At 28.1% G+C, this 17,362-nt stretch overlaps 3 protein-coding genes across 3 annotated transcripts in view; 1 reads left to right on the top strand and 2 right to left on the bottom strand.

The window, feature by feature from the left end:
* LOC105617728 (neural/ectodermal development factor IMP-L2) overlaps positions 1 to 1,168 on the bottom strand; it is a 6,840-nt gene extending 5,672 nt beyond the window's left edge. Inside the window, exon 1 of the mRNA XM_012199282.1 lies at positions 1,154 to 1,168. Within this exon, the coding sequence (XP_012054672.1) occupies positions 1,154 to 1,168 (15 nt within the window). The remainder of the gene's footprint in view (positions 1 to 1,153) is intronic.
* Positions 1,169 to 5,198: 4,030 nt separating this feature from the next.
* Positions 5,199 to 11,018, bottom strand: LOC105617727. The gene is made up of 12 exons (XM_012199281.1): positions 10,973 to 11,018; positions 10,701 to 10,816; positions 9,915 to 10,062; positions 9,598 to 9,827; positions 8,191 to 8,384; positions 7,129 to 7,285; positions 7,005 to 7,058; positions 6,623 to 6,821; positions 6,057 to 6,442; positions 5,582 to 5,871; positions 5,411 to 5,518; positions 5,199 to 5,340 (listed from the first exon to the last, which is right to left on the bottom strand). The coding sequence occupies exons 1-12, from the start codon at positions 11,016 to 11,018 to the stop codon at positions 5,199 to 5,201; spliced, it is 2,070 nt and encodes a 689-aa protein (XP_012054671.1).
* A 1,347-nt stretch (positions 11,019 to 12,365) lies between these two features.
* Positions 12,366 to 15,016, top strand: LOC105617625 (protein odr-4 homolog). The gene is made up of 8 exons (XM_012199180.1): positions 12,366 to 12,461; positions 12,707 to 12,886; positions 13,507 to 13,712; positions 13,783 to 13,954; positions 14,019 to 14,201; positions 14,298 to 14,511; positions 14,595 to 14,777; positions 14,856 to 15,016. The coding sequence occupies exons 1-8, from the start codon at positions 12,366 to 12,368 to the stop codon at positions 15,014 to 15,016; spliced, it is 1,395 nt and encodes a 464-aa protein (XP_012054570.1).
* Positions 15,017 to 17,362: the final 2,346 nt, after the last annotated feature.

Raw genomic sequence — 17,362 nt, 5'->3', positions numbered from 1 at the left:
TTTCTTCTCTCTCTCTCTCTCTCTCTCTCTCTCTCTCGCGCGCGCGCACGCGGTAATTAGTTCTCTTTCAGAGCAACGCAGACGATATGCTCTTTGTGTGACAGATTGCACGAAAGTGTGATTTTTCGTTACGCAATTTGAAATAAAACATTTTCCTATTTCTCATGTGTGAGATGATGTCGTAGAAATAGTAAACGTGCATTCGTTAAAATCTAAATAATTTGTGCATACATCATATGTCCGTTAATATATTTTTCTCAATTATTTATATTTTATTCCATTCCAAGTTTACTCTTGTGGAGATGTGTGTATATAATACATGTAAAAATAATTTTATATTGTATAATATATTTATATTTATTGTACAATAATAAGTAATATGATTAATTTTAATTTAACCAAAACAATTCAAACATTTCAAAACTCGCAAGTTTTAGAAAGAAACTTTATAGAAGTTTAAGAAACTTTATAAAAGTTGAATGATTTGAATCGAGAAAAAATAAATAGTAAAATTAGTTTTCGGAAAAAATCAATTTTTCAAAGTCATATAAAGTTCGTCGCTATTCTTTCAATGGAATTACACTTTTTAGATAATATTTCTCTAATAAAAATTCTTTCTTTATATAAAAGTATGAAAGTAGAATTATCAAAAAAATCAATAGCTTACAAGCTATTTTACATTGGCACATTTTGACATGAAACATAAAATATCTTATAATTTTTTTATAACCTTAATACTTTTTTGCATAGAATAATGAGACCAATTAATGTATAGAAAAAAATACATAATTGTTTTTCGGAAAGTTATACAATTTGCAATGCACAACTACGTACTTTTTTAAATGCAATAATGTTTTCTTTGATTCAACAATTGATTCATTTCATTATTCCATGCATAAAAGTATTAAAATAAAATTATAAAAAAACATAAATTATTGATATTTTACATTTCATATCAAAATATATTAGAATAAAAAATAAAATTAGTAAATAAAATATTTTAATATCATAATGCAGGATTTGGAAGAAATTGCCATCATGAAACTACAAATACATCCATTATTTTACTACAGATATGTCGATGACATCATTCTCACACTTCCATCTGATAATACTGAGGACACACACTTAATATTTTTAATTCTTTACATACACGATTACGATTCATTATGGAGGTTAGTATCGACGATTGAATTTTCTTGACATGACTAATTATTTTCGATACATATCACAAACTAACATTTTCTGGAAGGTTCCTTAAGTTTCATTCCAATCACCCTCTTTGTCTCAAAAGAGGCACAATTATCATTATTTTGTAGATAAAATATTTCTATTACCATATTCTTGGTTTTATAAGAATTTAATAGAAGTAATTCATATTTTAACTTTCCTCTCTTTTATTTTTTCCACTATAGAAAAACGATTAAAATTTCATACATAATAAACAGACTACACATATCCTATAAATCAAAGAAAACTTCTTCACAGTTCCTTATATTAAATCTATCTCCGAAAGTTTCTCACCTATGTCCAACATGTTTCACTGTAAATTAGCATTTTCCATTACCAATACTTTAAAAAGAGAGAAAAGGACAAGTTTTTATAAAGAGAGAAAAGGACAAGTTAGGATTGCTTTCGAATCAAAATGTGTGTCTATAAGATTTCATGTGATAATTGCGAGGCTAGCTACCAAACAAAAAGAAAATCGAGTATGAGAATACGTGAACATATTTCAGATATCAACAAAAAACGGATTCTCATCTGTCATCCGATTACCGTATTAATTTCAACACAATTTCAGATGGAATGAAATGAAGATTTTAGATAGTGAATCTTCCTATAATAAAAGATTAATTTCTGAAATGGTTCACATTAAAAGACAAAAACAGAGCTTAAATAAACAAAATGATACAGAATCATTGCCTGAACCTTATCTACAGATTATCCAATCTCTTTCCCCTTCTTAATTCCTCTTTTTCCTTTATCACTCCTTCCATGACTTCTTCCACACTTCTATCCCCTCTTTCCACCTCCCACTACTTTCCAACAATCTTTTCCTTCCTTCCTTTAATGTTCAATTTGTGATTTCATTATGTCTCATAACACCGAAGAGACATTACATCGTTTATTTCTTTTCGCATTGTCTCTAGTTTCAACTGATTGTTTGTACCTGAAACTTTTTATTTTCTGACTTAAGAAGCTTTGGATTTGTTACATTTAAGGTATTTATTCATATTAATTTTAGTGATTACTAAATTATATTTTCACTTAGTTATAGATATACTTTTGGCAATTTTAACTTTTATTAATTTTGCTTTGTATTATCTCAATATGAGATATTAGAATGTCTTTATGCTATTCTTAATAATTTTTCCTTGTTGATTTTTTACGCTGACACAATTCTATTATATTGTATTTTATCTACAGAATCGGATCTATTTCATGCGTTCTCTGTTTTTATTTAAATCTAAGGACATTTAAGCTTATCTTTTTATTACTATTGACACAATATAAGCATTTCAATGATTGACTGCAAGTAGCTATTATCATGACTGCAAGTAACTATTATGTTCTTTTTCCGATATATATTATATATAATTGTGATATTTGTTTTTCACCAGCGTCTGTCTTAGAGCGAAATAGAAAATGTATTATGTTTTGTTTTTACCGACTATAATAAATATGTATGTTTTTGACATTGAAAATGATCAGAGCGTGATCGATTTGTTTACTGCAGCATATTAGATTAAATTTTCACTCTAGCAATATATTTATTTCTTTTATTTTTGTTCAACTTTTATATTTCGACGATTTGATAATATTCTTGAGACTTCCATGGGTGCTTTCTATATAAAGATTTTCGCAGGTTTCCTCCGTGTCCAGATCCATTCTTGGAACGCCAACGTTTCATGAACCTTGCAATCCACTTCATCAAAGTGAGGAGCAGCCTGATACTGAGCTGCTCCTCGCCCTAATGAAGTGGACTGCAAGGCTCACGAAGCGTTGGCATTCCAAGAATGGATCTGGACACGGAGGAAACCCGCGAAACGCAAAATCTTTATTTCGACGATTTATTTTATATAATAATTTTTGGCTCGTAGTTCCCTTTTTTCTTTGATTTAATAAAAGATTTCGTACAATTTTTTTTATAATTCTACTTTAATACTTTTATGTGTTGAAGAAATCATATTTTATGTAAAAAAAAAATCATTTTATTTAAAAAATGACGATAATCTTGAACAATTTTTAATTTTTTTCAAAACTTAATTTTATCATTATTCGTTTCCCTCCAGAGCATACAATTTTTGTCTAAAAACTTTCCTTCTAAAACTTATAGATTTGAAATATTTCAGTGAATAAATTAAAATAAGTCACCCTGATGTATATTATAATAATGTCATTATAATTTCATATTACAGAATATATATGTGTATATATATATATATATAATTTTTTTTTCTATAATATAAAATTATGGGACATCATGCGTATATATACACAGGGTGTTCCAGTTGAAGCTTCGGACGTAATTATCTCTTAAACTATTCTCTTTATTCAAAAAAATGTTTCAAGTGGAACTTATTTTGTTTCGAGAGAGACATCTTTTGATAATCATGGATTTTCTCTAGGTGGACATACCTCGTCGAGATTTTATGGTGACCCTTATTTTTTTTAATAGAATTATATTATTCTTTTATATGATTTCTTTAATTAGTCTGCATATAAAAGTATTAAAACAGACATACCAAAAAAATCAGTTTACGAAATATTTTATTCCAACACATAATGACACGAAATATTAAATATGTATTTCGTTAACCATTAATTTTTTTTATAAATATATCTTAATATTTTATGAACAGAATAATAAGATGACTTGATTGATAAAAAAATACATAGTTGCTCTAAAAAACATGTAGGTGAAATGGATAATTTTTTAAATAAACAATTGTGTTTTGTTTATATCAATTGATTCATCTCATTCTTGAAAAGTTTATGAAAATATCAAGATATGATCATTAAAAAATTAATAGTTTACGAAGTATTTAATGTCAATATTTCATATCAAGATGTGCCAGAATAAAGTATAAAGTATCTCGTAAATTATTGATTTTTTAATATTTACTTTTAAATACAGAATAATTAGAGTGCTAATATGCTTTATAAGAGCTATGAATAACATGAAATAAGAATCATTGTAATAAATATTAATTGATGACAGGTTTTTTATATTTTTTAGTCTTTTTTATTAAAAAAAAATATATATATATATATATATTATTTGTATATACTTTTTTATATCAACATAAATGTATAAAATTTAGTTAAAACTTGAACTAATCGCACAGTGATTATACAAAAAAATCGCATTTAACGATCAATTTATAAATAATTAATCCTGAGAATATGATCGTCTGTACATCAATATACTGAAGAAGAAATCAAATAAACAGCAAATATAAATCATTGTTTATATTTGCTGCATATATTAATCTTGTCATGTCGGAGGACATTTGTAGACTACACTTACACGGCACACTTAATCTGATTTAATAACATTCGATGAATAGCGATGAAATTAGCCAACCAGTCAGTCGCGATATTCCATTCTTCACAGAAAAAAAACTATGATTAGCTAGTTTCATAACATGAATATTATTAAATCTGATTAAAAACTGTGTGAATGTAACCATATTTATCAAAATTGTATATCGTCTTATACAATTTTTATACATATAATTTGAGGTAGTATCTTTGATATTATAATAAAGGACTCCGCATTAATCATATAAAAAATTAGGCTCCAGTGAAATGAATTACTTTTCGAGAATTATTTTACGAGATACTTTATACATAAAATAACTAATAACATGATGAATAAAAGATATAGATACAGATAGGCTCAACAAATGGATAATTTTTGAGTTATGTATCAAAGATGCTTTGTGAGCAAGTATGTATCTGTGATACATCATGACTCAAAAACTATCCATTATTGAGCTTTTGATATATTTTTATTATATTACAAGTTACATTATATGTGAAAACTCATTTCACCGAGACTTAATTTTTCATATGATTAATGAGTTCTTTTGTGCATGTGTAATTACATTTTGCGTTAAAAAAACGAATAAGATTTCGTTGTGTTGGATAGTCGTGGATTTGGGATAAAGCTGGAAGCTTAAAATAATTTATGGTTATTTCATATTGTTCATTTCACCCTTATAGATTTCAGACGATGCCGCGTTTGAAACTTGTAAAGTTGGTATATCGAAAATACGATGAAACTCTTCTTGTATCTTTATTTTATCTTTAGAAATTTCTGATTTCATCATCGACCTGAAAATATTCTCAGATTGCCAATTATCTTACAGAATACTGATTGTGATTTTTAATGTGATATACTTACAAATCCGAACACAATTGCACGAGATGCTGCGGCATGTAATATCGCGCATGAGGAGAGAGATCTAAGAATGGATCATTCACATTTGCTGTGCTTTCTAATCCTTCAAATCTACAACATCACGAATAGTTGAACATACAATTTGGAAATCACAAAAATAATTATGGAATTTACCTTACGACAAAATGTCTGCGGTACTGACGCGCGATTTCGTTTACTTTGCTTTTTGCTACTTCAAGCACAGCTCGAAATGATATATCGCGGAAATCGTGTATTTCATAGTATTTCCTGAGTTTATCTAACCTTGATTCATTATCTCTCGCATTTGATATAATGATACTTCTCGTAAATGGTGTATCTATCCAAATGACGCGGCAGCCATTGTCAAATAATTTAATAAACCATGAAACAGTACCAACTCTAGCCACTTCGTTCCATACAGTTCCATTATGCCAGTCGTGCACCTTTAAGAATAATAATCGTAAAAAGAATATATTTAATATTTAAGTATATCATTTTGTATCATAGCGTAAATTAATAATGTGTATCAAATGCGAAAACTAATAATTAATAATTTTATAAATTGTGATAAATGATGTGTTATGTAAAATATATTATCTACTGTTATTACTGCAAAACTTAAACTTACAGAACAAGAGCACATTTTGGTGAGTGTTTCACGAAAATCTTTCATCAACGTCATAAAAGATGTCGAATGGTTGGTGTAAAGAAGAACAATATCATCGCACGAAGAATTACTATGATCGATTGTCTTCTCAATGACATTGTCAACAATATCGAAATCGATGGATTTGGGACAATCAGAATCATCGTGCTGTGGATTTATATACAAATTGATTTCTTCCCTTCGAATACACGAGTAATGCCAGAAACATAATATTCCAATTACTGCTGATACAATTAACACAATAGCAATAATTGGCAACAATAGGTACCAACTTGTACTCAGCAGCATATCTGATTTCATTTGTCTCGATACGACCATATCCTGTAGCTCGTAAAATTTTGTGCAACCTAAAAGTATCATTTGTAAAACTATTCTGTATATCTAAATGAAAAATCCGTTTGTAAAATATTTACATGCAAAATTTAAACTACTTCCTAATATGTCAATCGATAAAATACATCAATTAGAAAAGCTGCCATTTTGTTATCTATTAACTCTATTTTGAAATATTACATGTCCATACTTACGTTGTACCCATAAACATGGCACTTCATGTAATATTCCATCTTCTCTATAATATTTGAAACATTCTGGCTTCCATATAGTATCTGACTGACATCGAGTATCACCCAGGAGATATCGAAAACAATGACCTTCAGTTTGCGTTTCTATTTGAAAGTTACAACGTACTCTTTTTATATATTTTCCATTTGCCGTTGACTTTTCCTATTTGAAAGTTCTTTTTAATTTACATATATATTTACATACTGCACACACACACACACACATACACACACACACACACACACACACACACACACACACACACAAAATATAGATAAGAGATTAATATATTTTGATGGCTTGAAAATAATATATAATTCTGATGTGATTAAGAAAAATATTTACCAATTTTACACTACAATGTTGATCCTTTAGTTCGTATGGAACACGAACTACGTTCTAAAAATAAAAATTTTAAAAATGTCAGCTGCTTAAAAAAAAGAATTGTATTTTGATAATTAAATATTACCAGTCTTCTTATTGTCCATGAGTATAATATCGGTTCTCCTTGCCAAATACATTTTTGTTGTAAATCTTTATTCCGCGGTGATATCAATCCCAGACGAAGGATGTCTCCCGTATTTGCTGGTAGAAAAATATCTAATGTGAAATTTTTTACAACTTGTCTGTAAATATAGATATACAATAGTTAATTAATTTTGTTAAAAATGGAGATAAGGAAATATTACTCCAATGACCTTGATATTGACATATTATGTTATAAAGGTCATAATCTTGAATTTTAACCATCGATGCTTTAACCATCAAACCATGCTCGTTAAAAAATTATTAACAAAGTTTTTATAAGTTTTTATAAATGAGACTAATTTTGACAATTTTTGTAATGACTTTCCACGCGAAGCATCCATCCCTTTCCCATACATCTTTCCTCTATCTGGAGACCCCATTCCATTTTCCAGGTAAAGCCAAGTTCATCCTACACCCTTTCCCCTGTTTGAAGTCTTTTAGATCGTTCATTAGGTTCATTAAGTCGTAAGAAAGGGTATGGGTTCGCTTCGTGTGAAGTCAGTCCACTTTACAATGCGAAACAAGACAATCCCCGTGTATAGTGATGGTCATGAAAATAGAGCTATCAATATAAAAATTAATAATAATATTTATTTTATCGGTCTGCTTTCACTTATCGGTAATGTTATTCATTACAAAGTCAAGTGAAAACAGACGAGTAAAAAGCTGTTTTATTATTTTTTGTATAGATGATTCTATTTTCATGACTATCATTGTATATTTTATAAAATATATTATTATAAATATTTGCCAAAATTTTAATTTTGTTAACGACCGATGGTTAAAACTTCTTCAAAGTCATTCAGAGTTATGACTTTGAACTAACATATGTCAAGATCATTGAGAGAAGAATTCCTTCATCTTCATTTTTACCTCAATTTTTTTACATCAAATCATTTCTAAATGTTTTTTTTTATGAAAAATTAGAAAGCTAAAATATTTTGATAAAATATATATCAATAAAGAAGTGTGTAATAATAGAAAAATTTATTATTAGACATACTTTTTCTCAGAATCAGATTGCCTCGTATTTATATCTTTATATTTACAAATGACTTGTGGTTCTTGAACTTCCATTCGTTGATAAGTAGTGTTCAAAAATATAGACTGTCCTGTTATATATTTCCGATTATTTATGCGATACCGCAGTGCATAGCATCCTGTAAAGATATATCTAAACCATAGCCAGATATTATCCTGAAAAATAAATTTAATAATGTAATTTTTAACATTTTTAAAATATTTTTTTCATAGTAGTATGAATAGTAGTACAATATAAACTTTTTGCTGATATAGTTCATTTACCTTAAACATAAATAATATTTGATAAATTAAATTTTTGTTAGGTACAGAGTATATACTTGCTCTAATCAGATACTGATGAGATTTTAAAATCTATAAATAATTTATTACGAAAAATATTGCTTCAGCAATAGAATATCCTAGCTGAATCTGGAACTCCCAACTTTCTGGAATGGGTCATACCTCATACTATAGTTTGACTACAGAGATTATAACATTTGCAATAACCTATAATTAATAAGTGAAACGTTGTTTTAAGAAGACGTGTAATAAAGTTATTGTTAAAGTTTAACTCTAATAACGTGTGATAAAATTATTGTTAAAGTTTAACTCTAATAACTACTTATAAATACACAATAATAATTAATAAGGAGCTTATATAAGTCAGCACTGAGTGTCAATGTGGAAAACGTTGTTCAAAACTTTAATTTAATAATAAAACATAATAAATATCTTTAACATTTCGACTTTATATTAGATCATCTTCAATAACATTATTGTTTCACAAGTATACAAGAATTTTTTTTAAATTTGTATATAGTCCAGTATAATAAAAAAACCTCTTGTGGACCTCAATGTCTCAATTTGTGAATTGTGATTGAAAATTTCATATTGCTGATAGAAGAATATATACATATTAGATATGTCATAATATAACTAGGACACAATATATAATTTAGCAATGTTTTGTATCACTATTACATTGTTTAACATATATCACTCTGAAACATACATTTTCTAGTTATTGGTTATTGTGACAAACATTGCTGAATTCTCAGATCTAATGATAAAATAATAAGAACGCTACTCTCACAGAATGCAAGAGATTCAGCTGAAGTAATATTTTTCACAAACAATAAATTATTCACAAATTTAAGATTTTCTTTTACATTCGATTATAAATATTATTATGAAAAGATGTTCTTTAACATAAAAAAAAAGGTTAAACTTACTGCTTGTATAATTTAATTAATTTAATAAGTAATATTATAATTCTGGTTCTGTTCGTGAACATGTTTCAAGACTGAAAAAGGTTTTGGCACACAATATGCAGAATCAGAATGTATACATAACCATTTCATCATATCAAATTAGTATTATTTGTTACCTTATATAACTGGACTGTTGATTTAGCATTGCTTACAAATGCCGATTGATTAATGTTCTTTAAAAAACATATACTTCTGTCCACAGTATGTATGTTTGATTTAATATCAACTACTTTATCAAAGTCATAATCCATACATTCTTCTTGATTCTTGATGAAAGGATCAACTAATAAAGCTACTTCATACTTGCATTCACTTTTAGGAGGTGCAAATTGAACCTTTAAAGAATCTTAGATAAAAGATAAAAATATAATTAATGGATATAATTAGATCCAATCACTCTAGAAAGAAATTATTGTATTTCAAAATGACGTACAATGTGTATCTCCTTCTTCTAAGACATCCCAAAATACATCGTAGCTCTCATTATAAGGAACTTCTTTAGCAGTACAATAATTAAGATACATGGAATTGTATTCAATTGTGTCATTTTTATCCTTAGGCTGTTTTTCTTTAAATTTGTACTGAAAAACAAAATAAGATACAAAGTATACATTATTAATATACAATGTGTGTGTGTATGTGTGTGTGTGTGTGTATATGTGTATATAAAACTTTCAAAACATTATGTAAAGCCCAATCTAGAATTGCGTAAACGTAGTTGTAAATGGTTATAAAATTTTAATTTGTCATTTCAAGTTGTAAAGGATTGTAAAAGATGATTCAACTTTATCTTTCACGACTGTACAACATAAGATTGAACCAATCAGAGTGCTGTCATGTATCTATTTGTTGTCCAGAAAGTTCGTGCCGACTAACTTATATATTTAATAAATATATACTAAAATTTAAATTTTCTACGTTTCCTTCAACATCGGCAATATCCCAATACATCGTTATTGTCTCGATGTACAGAAAGAATTGGGAAGTGTCCTTTTCATCTTTTACTGAGTTCATTTTATGATATATTATTTAACGTTATTATATTGACGTTTATTATATTACGATGGAACAAAGTATTGTGAGCAATTCAATTTAAAGATTCATTGAATCTTTACTCGACTGTAGATTAATATGTAGATTTTATACAACATTTATTGCTACTACTACTCTCATAATCTTACATCTACGTTTAAGCAATTGTAGATCGGGCTTAACTCACATTGCACAGATCTTCCGAAAATCCATCTGTCTGCATACTCAGAATAAGTAAAAGAAGAGAAACACTGTACATTATCCTTTCTTGATACATAAAAATATTCCCTGCTTTTTGAAATGCTGCAAGCAAAATCGTATTATGGTTAGCGAGCAGTGTTTCAGCTATGTACTTACAAATATTATCCGATCCTTATTTAAAATAAATTTCCTTTATATATATATTTATCTATAGCAAATGAAGTAAGACGCAGACTACGTTTGCGTTTCATTTATCACCTTTTTCCTGACCTTTATCATGTTTATAGGACCATGGTATGTACATAGAAAAACTTAAGCAATAACAATGAAGATCAGTGTTGCCAAGCTTTGCATTATTATGTCCATTTCCACCAATCAACTTTCATCTCGGTTCAACTTACTCTTCGTCTTTTTCTAGAAGTCGATTTTTGTATCTTCAGAGTGAAAATTACAAAAGTGAGCAAATTTACTAGATGTTGACCAATGAAATTATTAGTATTCTAGTAAATTCGCTCACTTTTGTAATTTTCATCTTTCAAATCTCATCTTTCAAAATACAGAATTGATCCCCTGATCTTTAGAAATTAGAAAAAGACGAAGAGTAAGTTAAACCGAGATTAAAGTTAATCTACATTAGTGGAAATGGGCATTAAAGAATTAAAATTTGGATCTGTATAGATATAATTTTAAATAAATATGTACCGTTAGTGAATAAAACGATATTGAATATTGTCAAGGAGATGCTGGAGCCGCCCTTGTATCGATAAAACTAACGTTTTTAACGGTTTTTGTTTCTGTCGAATTTATTCATAGAGTGGTTTCACAGAATAAAAATTCCTTTTCCACGGTTAAAATGTATGTACATGTTAATGTACATGCTGAGAAAAAATAAAAAATTACAGATTTCTTTATTCTCATTTTATCTTCAGTGTTGATCGTGCTGAGATAAAAATGGATAAAGAAATCTATAATTTTTTATTTTTTCCAGCTTTAAACACAAAATATATCAATGACAAGTACATTAACATAAGTAAGTAACATTAAGTAATAAATGTACATTTTAATCGTGGAAAAGGAATTTTTATTCTGTGAAACCACTACGAAGAAATTCAACAGGAACAAAAACGTCAAAAACACTAGTTTAAGCGTGTTCTGTGTTACTTCAATCTTCAATGAACACAAAGATAAAATGATCGTGCGTATCATGAGTATCATGCGTAAAACGGAATAAACTTCTAGATAAAAGTTAGCGCAAAAATCTTCCATTTTTGAGATGTAATAACCATATACAAAAAAGTTACTATTAATACTAAGCGTTTATTGGACTACAGTCACTAGATGTTAATAACATATATTTCTACTTTTTGTCACTATATGTTAGTACATTTTATAGTTTCATTGTGGTAACACTGACTATAAATGCGTTAAAAACTTGTCAAAAAAAGAGATATCGCGGCGTGTCACGGTATCACCGGTGTGCGCTGTGATCACTGCGATCAGCAGTGTCGTGTGGTTGTGTCGGTTGTGTTCTGTGAATAGCGTAATAATCATGTAACTTTTTCTTTAGTTTACACACATACAAAAAATTTTCACCGCGCGCGAATTGTTACAGATTTATGTAAGAATTTCAGGAGGATAGTACACGGAAAAAATGGGACGAACAGTTTATGTTGAAGAACATCTTCGCACATATTTAACATCATTAGCGAAACCAGATGGATACGTGATAGGATTGATTTTAGGACAGGTTTGATTTTCTTTTGCTTCTCTGTGTCGATCGCACATTACTCTCTCATTTTTAACATGCGATAAGTCAAGTGAAATTCACGCAATTTTTATATTAGCATACAAAACTCAAGCAATGATTCTTACATATTTATGTTTTTTCTTCAATCATTGGGTCTGAGAGCAAAGAAATTTGATACAGATGTATGATATTAAATTTTATGATAAGTTGTATATATTGTTTCACTGTCTTATTTGATATTACAGAGTGCTGGGCAAAAGGACTATATTGTGCATTTAGCGAAAACACCACCTCCTCTCACTAAAAATGTCGTGGAAGAAACATTAATTAGTTCTACAGTGTCTACAGAACAGGATGTAGCAAATGTATATATCAAATCTGTTAAAGATATACCTATGAGTTGGGTTGCTGATCATGCTAAACATGTATGTTGTCTTCTTTTCTTTTTTATATAGGATAGAGCACAACTTTTTTGTCTATTTTTCATAATTTTTAATGTTTATGTTTCTGAACAGTGCACGTTGATTATTTAAAGAAGCAATCATGATTGTATAATGTAATTATAAGCATGTCACTATAAAGAGATTATTATAGTAAATTTTTATATTACTTTAAAATTGAAACTGACAGAATAGCCTCTCTCTATGCTAATTATGAAATAAGATTTAATTATTTATTTTTATTGAATTAGAAACGAATAAATTGTTCATTTAGCAGAAACCATTCAATGAGAGAGAGAGAGAGAAAATGCTTACAATTAATATTTCAAATCAAATAAAAACCAATACAATCTTTGTCAATAATATTTTGATATTTTTTTACAAATATAGTTATAATATTTAATAATGTGCAATTATATGAGTATTTTATATCAAGTAACTATAAATATATCTAAATATGTAAACAAGTATTTGAAGAATAAAGAATTGTCAATGTGTTTGTGTATGTGTGTGCGTGCGCGCGCGCGCGCGTGTGTGTGTATTTAATCTATCTTGTATTTATTATATAAAAAATGATTAGATGTTGAGTTTTGTTTTATTTACAGGTTACAAGAATGTTACCTGGTGGAATGTGGGTTCTTGGTGTATTTATTGTTGGACCTGAGGATACTTTAGATAATACTAGTAATGTACAAAAACTTAAATCAGTTCTTGGTGCAATTCACAAAACTTTGTCATGGAATAATAAGTACCTCTGTGGAAATAATCAGGATGAAAAGCTGATATTAAGTTTTAACAGTATTGCACAAAAGTATGCTGACTCCTTCAAGGAGATTTAAAAATTTTACATTGTATTTTCATTGTTTTAATTTTACCTTTAGATATATTTGCAAGTCTATAGATATTGCTAAGGATAGTATGTTAAAACCAGCCGATTGGAAATTCCAAGAAAAAGCAACCAAGTGGCATCAACTTGAAACTCTAGTTGATTTTGACAGATTGTATCTTATTGCTGTAGACAAGGATCCTGAAACTCTCAAAAAACAATTACAGGTATTAATGAACGAAATACTTAATTATTTTTACAATACCACATTAAAAGCATTAAATGTTACAGAATATTTTGACAAACATAGCAGATTTAATCGAGTCTTCACTTATTGTTATTGAGGGAGAAGTCAGATCTCCGGATGACACATTAGAAACACTTGGCAAGAGGAAGAAGAGTAGCAATAAAGAATGTAAAAATAAGACAGACGATAGTAATAATTCACTTCAAGTTAGCCTATATATTCCTTGCGTTAGTATGAATACAATTTTATTAAAGTTTACAAAAAGAAATATTTTTTTAAATATTCTTTTAAGAAGTTAAATTAAATAAAATTAATTTTGTTAGTCACAAGATAATAGTAATATGAACGTAAGAACAACATCGTGCAGCGCATCAATACGACTAATTGGACAATTAGTCAGTAGGACGTTTGTACATCAGAGAGCCAGTATTGCAGAGGCCAATACAGCAGTAAAAGAAGATATAGTGAGATCTCTCGCAAGTAGATTAGAAATGCATTGGGATAGTTTAATAGAGGAAGAAAATGGTTCTCCCGAAGGTAAATCACGAATGAAAGATATGCAATATATTATAGTAGAATTTGATACTCTTATATTCTGCATCTTTGCAACTTCTTTTCAGAGAATATCACATTGCATGAACCACCGAGACGGGTGTTAATAGCATTACCAGATAATAAAGTTACGTTATCGGATTATTTGTTTCCTGGCGAAGGGCCGCAAGAAGCGTTATTGTCATTGCAGGAACTTTTAGATCTCAACGTACAAGAAAGTCAGGTTCAAAAAGAGGTCGAATTACAAGCTGGTGAGTAGAAAAATGTTAAGTATTACAATAACAACAAGTCAGTATATTATTCGATTGTAACCGAATATGTTAATGCAGATCCTATAGAATTTTACTGTCAAAGCAATGTCAATACTAAACCGTTGGATAATAATGCTGATACAATTGGAAATTATCAAATGACCACATATCTTACTGGCTTAAGTGTTGCATTTGTTATATTGTTGGTAGCTGTTCTCGTTCACCAATTCATGATTTAATAATATACATTTTATTCTATACACGGTACATATGAAATAGCGGTTTATTTATATGTTATGTATACTATACAGTATTCATTTTAAAGTATATGTATTTTAAAATCGTAAAAATGTAAATATCGTTGCAAAAAATTTAAATTTAATATACACATTTTAAAATTAGCGTATAATAAAATTTCTTTAACCTAATATCATGTTCTTATGAGATAGGATTCTGCTAATTATTTAAATAATTTTACATAAATTTATAAAAATATGACAAAGTTTAAGCGTGAAATAAGAATATACAGCTCGCTCATACATACATCTTTCTCTCACATGCATTATTCATTTTTATTAATATATTTACAGGAAAATAAAATATTACAATATATTTCTAACTTGCTTTATATTATATATGCATTTTATTATAACATCTACATAATATATACATATACCGTATCATACACATGTATTTTTATATACAAAAGAATAATAGTAATCTTAGAATTTTTAATGTCCTTATATCTTTAGTATGACTCTTCTCATATCGCATGATAATGCCAAATTATAGGTAATAATATGCAATTTTATTACAAAATTCGTTAATAAATTAGGCAGTGATAATTCTAATGTTTAAATGCTTGCTATCAACTGCAACTTTAATAAATCTTGTTTGTATATTCTGTTTGTAAAATTCTCTATGCTAATGTGTATGAAAATTTTATTTACAAAACTTTTTACACTGTACACGACAAATTCCTTCAAAAAGACAATATCTCTAAGAACGCTGGGGAAACGTAATAAAAAAATATCGTAGCTTTTTTAAAATTTTTACGCTTTTCCGGCAATAAATGTTCTTTACTCATGTTGAAAGTAACATTTCTCTTTTTTTTCTTTCACCTTTATACTGTTCAGACATTTTTACTTTATTCTCTGTCGTAGTGTAACTTTGATTTTTTTTCTTCATTGAATGAAAGCACGAATAGGTGCCAGAAATATGATTTATTACACAACCTAGCTATATCGACTTTTTATATTTATGTAGTAAAATCATTAATTTTCATGTATTGTATATATACATATGAAATAATGCAAAATGTATATATTTCTAATAATTAAAGATGCCATACATTGAAAAAATAAATTTTTTTTATATGTGACACAACTTATACATATAAATTTACATAAACGAAATTAAGTAGCTTATATGACTTTCCTTTACATTACTAATAATTTCTTCTTTCGAGCAACTGTTTTTTTATATCTTAGAATCGCGAAGATACCTTATAGAATTGTGAATAATTTAATGTAAACAATAAATTAATTAATATATTAATAATACTTTCCAAAATTTTTTCTAAAAATTTCTATAGGCAGCTTCTACGTTTAATGACAATTCCACAACGCAGAAATATGTATTTGCAAAAATGGGATATATCATCAAAACTCTTTCTAGCATATGCTTATTAGTATAGTTCAATATGATTGTGATATAATAAATAGTAGTCATAAGTCAAAATTATGATTTAAATACATTATTGAAACTTAATTATGCAATTAATTATACAAATTTAATTATTAAAATAATTATATTTGTACTTTAATCATAGCATGTGAATTCCGGCCTATTTTGTTTGTGACTTAATTTACTAATTTTTAAAATTTCACGAAATTACTTTTTCTGCCTTCAAAAAAAAAACATAAAACAGTGTAAAAATTACTATTTCTTGCAATTAATGATAATTGACGGCTATATTTGCATTTAATTATCATATCATGTATGAATGCTTCTCGATGAAGATATAAACAAATTGCATTCCTTGTTTTAAAACACAATATTAAAATTGCACTATCCATTAAACAAAAATCAAGTATTCTTAATCTCTACGAGTTTTAATTTTTATATTACACCCATTTTTATAAGACCTGACTGACTTCCTCTACCGATGCTTGCATCTTCCAACGAATCCAAGTCTAAGGCGGACTCTATCATAGTCGTGTCCTGTAATAATCTAAGTCTAGACGCAGATAAAGGAGTTGTTACAGTTACTGTTGGTATGGAAGATGTATCCAGAGCGGAAGAGACCACGACACTCTGACGAGAAGGCAGCGGAGCGATTTCATCGATATCAATTGGTGCTATATTGAGAGACGCTAGCGGTATTTCGTTGGTAACAAGTTGACTTATACTGTTCGTGGTACTACCTAAAAACAAAATTTGTAATGCCAGAGATAAGTTATCTTATTTTGGTGTTATTGACATTTATACAACAATTTATACAAAAAAAGTGCACATACAGCATTAAAATATAAATAATTGCTATTAAACCGTGAAGGGAAACAAGCTGTTATAAAACTTCTTTA

The sequence above is a fragment of the Atta cephalotes genome (assembly GCF_000143395.1).
Source record: "Atta cephalotes unplaced genomic scaffold scaffold00013, whole genome shotgun sequence".
NCBI lineage: Eukaryota > Metazoa > Arthropoda > Insecta > Hymenoptera > Formicidae > Atta > Atta cephalotes.
This window is presented reverse-complemented; position numbering and strand designations above follow the sequence as displayed.

Excerpts from the sequence above, each read along its gene's own strand:
- LOC105617727 (XM_012199281.1), bottom strand. The coding sequence starts at position 11,018 with ATGTACATACCATGGTCCTATAAACATGATAAAGGTCAGGAAAAAG. Across the intron at positions 9,828-9,914 it reads AGAAGAAGGAGATACACATT|ATTCTTTAAAGGTTCAATTT; the intron begins GTACGTCATTTT and ends CTTTTATCTAAG. Across the intron at positions 5,519-5,581 it reads CGCAGACATTTTGTCGTAAG|ATTTGAAGGATTAGAAAGCA; the intron begins GTAAATTCCATA and ends GTGATGTTGTAG.
- LOC105617625 (XM_012199180.1), top strand. The coding sequence starts at position 12,366 with ATGGGACGAACAGTTTATGTTGAAGAACATCTTCGCACATATTTAACA. Across the intron at positions 13,713-13,782 it reads TTTAACAGTATTGCACAAAA|ATATATTTGCAAGTCTATAG; the intron begins GTATGCTGACTC and ends TTTTACCTTTAG. Across the intron at positions 14,512-14,594 it reads AGAAAATGGTTCTCCCGAAG|AGAATATCACATTGCATGAA; the intron begins GTAAATCACGAA and ends ACTTCTTTTCAG.